Source organism: Vigna radiata, chromosome 4 (genome assembly GCF_000741045.1).
Source record: "Vigna radiata var. radiata cultivar VC1973A chromosome 4, Vradiata_ver6, whole genome shotgun sequence".
NCBI lineage: Eukaryota > Viridiplantae > Streptophyta > Magnoliopsida > Fabales > Fabaceae > Vigna > Vigna radiata.
In genome coordinates this window covers 20,802,575-20,809,293 of record NC_028354.1, presented here as the reverse complement: position 1 = coordinate 20,809,293, position 6,719 = coordinate 20,802,575, and the positions used below count along the sequence as shown (strand labels likewise).

Sequence of the window (6,719 nt, the reverse complement as noted above, 5' to 3'; positions counted from 1 at the left end):
AACAAAAGTCTTATGATTTTGTCATTGACTTCTCCATTAAAAACTTCTCTATCAACCATATATATACGGAGGATAAGAGCATTTTAATGTTCAAGTTTATTCAAATAAAATTATGAATAGTAAGTAAGGTTCCTGCGTTTCAAGACATCTTCAATCAACTATTTTCTTCAATCAACTATTTTCACTCAAACCATAAATGCATAGGACCCAAAGTAAAATGGAAATACACATAAAAAGAAAGGTAAGGTGAAATGGCATGGAATATTCAAACATGACCAGACACTGAAAAATAACTTTTGTATTTAAGTATTGTCAAATNATAGACNGAAGAAAACCAATCTAAGAGTCAATAACAACCATACAATAATTCCTCTAGTGAAAATTCTCGTGTGGCAAACTTTAATGGGCTCCAAAATGTAGATAGGAATTCGATCTGCATGACTAGTAACCTGGATTCTTCCAATTCAATCCACACGTCATTTTTTTTTCTTTGTTTCTTCTTTTCTTTACCTTGGTTGACTACGGGAAAAAAACAATACAATTTTCAAGAATTGGAAAAATGGTGTTACTTTGCAAGCAGAGTTGGACATTTTTGAAAGTAAACGTTATATATATGTTTGTCACAAGGGGTGCTTTCCTTCCATGAAATCACTAACCAAACTTTTTACGTAAGAAATTATCAAAAGAATCNAAGCCACCAAAGAAGTGGATACATGTGAAAGCAAAGAGCAAGCAACCATTCTACCTCCGCAACACCTTGCAAATTTCCCTCGTATATACTACAAATGACCATAAGGAAAGCCCTGCTGAAATGTAAAGCAAGACAACACCAGATCCTACCAAAATGGCAGGTCCTCCACGACTGAGAAAGTATGAAACGGAAACAGGATCAGTAGTTTTTCTTTTGATTGCAAATAAAACAGTTTCCTTGAAATGCAAGGAAAATAAATACCTGCAGTCCCGCGTAGCAAGGAGGATAATTAACGCCAACATCTGTGTGGCTGTTTTCCATTTCCCCAGATTATTAACTGCAACAACCTGTAAATTTTGCTTAATTATACAAGCTCATAACTTGGGATGTAGAGCAAGCAATTGATTCAAGAGAATAGGTAATAAAACAAACCTCTAGAAGCTTGCTACCCTGGGAAGCAGCCCATTCCCTCAGTGCCGACATGGTTATCTATTTGCATGTTACAAGAAGAAATTGTAAAACATTTGTTCCCAAATCACTGATTATAGCAGACAAGGCATGATGACTTGAAAGGAAAATCAAATGGAAGATGAAAAGGAAAACACAAGTACTATACAAAACTAGAATCGTATATAAACAAATACGTCTGCATACATGCAAGCTAACATGCACAGACTCAAGGGATCTAGAATAATTACCCCTCCATCTTGGATAAGCAATAGCCCCCAGATGTAAGAGCGCTATCTGGACTATTCATGATTACGAGTCTTAATTTTATCCTGAACTCAGGTCTGGGGTCTATACATGTGTTGCAATTCTACACCCGAGCAAAAAACAATCATACTAACTTTCCTGGTAAGGTGAAATGGGAGTACATATACACACAGAGTAACACCTAAGTTGATATTTCCTTCTATTCTCACGTTGAAGAATGGATCTGAAAGTCAGAGACAGGTTTGGTGGCTTTTGGATAATGATTTAAATCATCAACACAAATATTAAAGATATTTTGCACACTACAGAAAGAAGATGGGATACATTATCACAACATCATTGATTCTGTCCTCCGGAGNTTCAAGTAGTCTCAATGGTCATACCATGAGAGCGAGAACACGGCAACCATAAGTGAAGCGAAATTTACAGACTCAGAATTATGCTATTGATAAATAAAGCAATAGATTTGCCTGATATTCACGCACAGAATTTGACCAAACCTATGTTTTAGCGCATTCTAGTGTGATAAAATAACCATTAATAATTCAGATTCCATGGCAAGTAGTAGAAACTGGTTTGAGGCTAATTTAATAACAAAGAATCACATTATACAGTAAACAAGATAGAATAATTTAAGGAAATACAATAGAATTAAGATCTATAAATTTCATTGCCTGAAAGGTTCCACAAGTAATCAATGTCTTGAAATTGCATATACGAGATATGCAAGCATTACCTCTCTACCAATTATGGTGATTGAAGGTATGATCAATAACCATGGTAATTGTCCAAACACGGCAACTTCCAAAGGTCTAGTACATAATAAGACCAATGTGGCAGAAACCATGAGCTGCATTCAGTTTCAGCAAAAATTAAATTCACATATTGGTGAGAGAAATTTGGAGCTAAAGAAAATTACCTTATCAGCTACTGGATCTAAAAAGGCACCAAATGTAGATTTCATTTTCATCTGCATTGCAAGTAAGAGACATTGTTTTAATAAATTAGTAAGTTGAAAACCGAAAATGCTTCCTACGTTAGGTGTAACAAAAGGGAGGAGAGAGAGTATGAAAAATTAAGAGTAGGTACCTTACGAGCAATATAACCATCAAGCCAATCTGTAACTGCTGCAGCGGTGAAGATACTTGTAGTAACAACTGTTCCTCGCCAACCATCCATGAAGAAGGCTAAGCAAAATATAAGGGAAAAATTTGATTTGATCACATGAAATCGGTGCACAATATAGCATTGTAACAAGTCATTGAATCAAGAAGACGGAAGCACGTGCAATTTGGGAAAAAAAATTAGGAAGAAACAGTTTGAATAGCATCGTTTCGAGGTAGGCAAAAATTCAATTATAACAAGCAAAATAGAAAACCAAACGTACTGGCGACAAAAAGAGGTATTGAGGCGACACGGCCAAGAGTCAAGATGGTGGGCAAAGTAAGGAATTTGGAATTGGCAATGGCAGGCATTGAAGTACGGTCATTCTTAGATATGGACAATTCACGGACATTCATCTCGGCAACCATGTTTTTCTGTGATGCCGACCCGCACCGACAACCCAACTAACCCGATTTCGCACTCACAATAACAGACAGAGTACAGACGCTGCGCAGGCGAAAGACGCAGGTAGTGTTGGCTACCAAAACCAAACCCTTGTGATTTTGTTTTCACAAATAACTACGTGCATTTCTAATTTCTAATTTCTAATTTCTAATTTCTAATTTCTAACTCTAAGGATGTTTGTTCATCACTTATCGAATCTCACTGTACGGTTAGATGTCCTTTTTTGTGGCTTTCACTAATCGCAATAGTTTGGATGTATGTATTTTAAAAATAGATTCACCTACATTTTAAGTCATCTGAATTTCATCCAATTTTCTATATTATTTTTAAATAATTAATATCAATAATTACAATTTTTAATTTAATTACTATTTTATATGTCTTAAGTTTATCTAAATATCACCCTAGTTAAATTTAATTCCTTAAAAGAAATAATTCAGAACTCTTATATTTGTAGTGTATTTTTTATTTATCTTTAATTAAAATTGTTTAACACTAAACATAACATAACACAAATAAAAATAGTATTTTAAAAACAAGACAATTAACAATTATTTACAGAAACGCAATTTTATTAATTAATGCAATTAATTATTTTGGAAGAAGAATATTCGTATATTTATTTTTTAATTATAAATATAAATAAATAAATTTGCAGTACTCTTATTTAATAATAATTACCTTTTTTCATAAAATATTATTTCAAATTTTCATTGCATATATTATTTAATTTTATATTACGTTATATATTATAATTTTATGCGTAAAGAATTATCACCAGCAAAATGTATTTAGAATATTGTAAAAATATATTAGATTGTCATTACATAAATAAGTAATTTTAAGATCAAAAAAATATGTAAAAATTAAATTATTATTGTATATCCCTTTTAATCAATAAAATTTCATGAGTAAAATATTTAATACAAAAGAATAATTTCAAATCAATGAATGTTATGTGTAATTATATTCCTTAAACAATATTTTTGTGAAAAAAATGAGTAATTGTTTCTCGAAAATAATTTAAGCCTTAGTGTTCGTAATATATAAAAATTAAAATATATATATATATATATATATATATATATATATATATTAGTTTTTATTTTTTTTAAAAATACACCTCCTCTTGACTCACATTTCTGAAAAATAAAATAATTTAAAATTATGTTAGTGTTTTATTATTTTGGTTATCGTAATTAATGCTTTTCATTTCAACATTAAAGTAGTTGTGTTGGTTAGAATAAGGACTTAAAAGGAAAAAAAAAAATATTAAGATAATTGGAAAATTTTAACTTACAATCTATCGTGTTTTCACACAATAAACTTTTACTAAATTTGCCTATATACACTCAGTACTTTAACTTTGAATGTTCTCTTAATTGTTTTTTTTTACTTGATTGTATATTGTAGTTTTGTGTCCTTCTTTATAGACTTGTCATTCATTTTATAATAATTAAAATGATAGAGGTTAGAAATTCTAAAATCCAATCTATTTTATTTGTCATTAATATTTTTCATTATATTCTCTTTATTTTTTTTATAAAGAATAACGTGATTGCTCTTTTCATATACTTTATTCTTAGTTCTTATATTTGTATTTTCAACTCATTTAATATTTATTGTTTTCATCATAACTTTTCTATAAATATTGTTTTTTTCTAATTCATGTTGTATAGGATTTTAAATTCTCAAGACATCAAAATAAATACATGGAGTACTAGATTTCTACTTTTGTGCTATTTTCTAAGACTTTTAAAAGATGAGACAAATTTACTGTAATTTTGTGAAAGAACTCTAAAGATTAACTTTTCCTTTTATTATCTTACCATTTGTAATTGACCTTATGAAACTGATTTCAATTTATGATTAGACCCAAAAATGTTTCAGCTTTTTAGAGTCTGTATATATAAGACGTAATTTTTCTTATGTCTAAAAAAGAAATTATTTACCAACTTTCAAGAGTTTTAGTTTTTCTTATTTTTCTCTTTTATTTTCTTTTTATCCTTTTCATCTTCACTTTTATCATGCAATTTTTGTGCTTGAATAATAGAGAACTAAATTTCTTATTATCAATTCACGGAATTAAAATAAATCAACATAAAATGACATTTGCACTAGTTATTCTTTGTTCGAGTTGTTCTTTTCTTCCATAAATTCAATTTTTCTCTTTAAGATATTAATTTGTGTTTCTAAAATTATAATTCAAACCAATTGAACAGTGATTTGATAGTTAAATACAAATTAAATTGAATGATATTGAGATTTAATTTGTATAAATTGATTAACTTGATTAGAAAACTAAGTTGTTCAAACTTGACGTGAATCTTTGAAGAACTATGATTTTCATATTGTTTGTAATTGTGGAGTGATTCATTTTCCTTTTTTTGATTTTTCTTTTAATCTTTCAATTTTTGTTTCATGTTTTTCAATCCCTAAACCCCAAATTAATCTGTACAAGAACAATAATGAAGATTGAATAATATTTAACATGTATCTTATGTGACTCAACCTAGGTTGTCTTCTTGCAAAAAGTTAAAGAAACATAGTATCTTTGATTTCATTTGAGAGAAAACATCACATAAGCCCAATTAAAAAGTTTTTAAGCTAATAAAAAGAGAATTGGACATGTATGAATTCATTTACAAAATTTCAACAAATTTCTCTCAACTTCAAAACATCATAAAAAAATAGCAATTAAGTTCAAACCTAGATAATGTGTCTATGTTCTTGAAAATGTAGAACTCAATGCTACTTAAACTAGTCATAACTAATATATAGAAAAGCTATAACTAAAATAATAAACAAATGTCATATTAGCTGAAAATAAAAAATTAAAACAAATATATACAATGAACCAAATTATTAATATTAAAAATCACCACAAAAAATTATTAAATAATAAATAATTTAAAGAAAAAAATAAATCATTATATTAAAATTTAAATTAGTTATTAACATTAGTTATCAAACTATTTATATTAAATTTTAAAGAAGCTAATTTAGAATATAACTGACAAGATCGTGGACTCAATATACTTCTGAGGATAGAGAGAATGTTCTAAAGATTTAACTAATTTTTATTATTATTAAATAATTAGATTCTAAATTAATCTAGTAAACAAATGAAGACTCGTCCCTGGACGATTTTGGTCATAAAGTAATCTAAAATAAAAAATAGAACTACATATGAACTCAGAGGTTGAATCTCTCGGGAGCAGATAGAATATTTTAAGCAGGAACAGTAAGCATGTTTGATTTGAATGTTTTGCGTGATTATGATGAGTTGGGTCGGTTATTGAAAGATTTCAAAAAATATAAAAAAATAAAATAATATATAAAATTAAAGATTTATTAATTTATTGTCTTAAAATTTTGAATAAAAATTAATATTAATTTTCTATGTAATTAAATTTAAATTGTATTGGTATTATATTTTTCTAAAAATTCTTTGTTGATAGATCGAACCAGTGATACCAAAGTATAATTTGACTGAGATGATTGATATTGTATCTTCTGAATAAACTTCCCTTTTAACAAAGCCAACGGTGGGTGTGTAATGTGGTGAGGAGAAAGGAAGCAATGGAGTTGGGTCGCCTTCAAGAGATATAAGCGGATCAATGGCGAATCTTGAGAATAGGGTAGCTATAACATGGGACAAGACCCAATTAAGAATGATATGTGCGGAAGCTATAACACACAAGACGAAGCAAAGCAAGGGTTATGTTATGCCCCGTGATTACGT

At 28.9% G+C, this 6,719-nt stretch overlaps 1 protein-coding gene across 3 annotated transcripts; it reads right to left on the bottom strand.

The window, feature by feature from the left end:
- Positions 1-264: 264 nt before the first annotated feature.
- LOC106758707 (CDP-diacylglycerol--glycerol-3-phosphate 3-phosphatidyltransferase 1, chloroplastic-like) lies at positions 265-3,145 on the bottom strand. Of its 3 annotated transcripts, XM_014641667.2 has the most exons (8): positions 2,793-3,142; positions 2,495-2,592; positions 2,325-2,375; positions 2,142-2,255; positions 1,124-1,180; positions 953-1,038; positions 746-862; positions 265-519 (listed from the first exon to the last, which is right to left on the bottom strand). In XM_014641667.2, exons 1-8 carry the CDS (start codon positions 2,935-2,937, stop codon positions 507-509), a joined length of 681 nt encoding a protein of 226 aa, XP_014497153.1. In that variant the 5' UTR covers positions 2,938-3,142; the 3' UTR covers positions 265-506. The 3 variants fall into 3 exon arrangements, with proteins under 3 accessions (XP_014497153.1, XP_014497156.1, XP_014497155.1); XM_014641670.2 differs by lacking the exon at positions 2,142-2,255 and having other exon boundaries at positions 2,793-3,145; XM_014641669.2 differs by having other exon boundaries at positions 265-862; positions 2,793-3,139.
- Between the last annotated feature and the right edge of the window lie 3,574 nt (positions 3,146-6,719).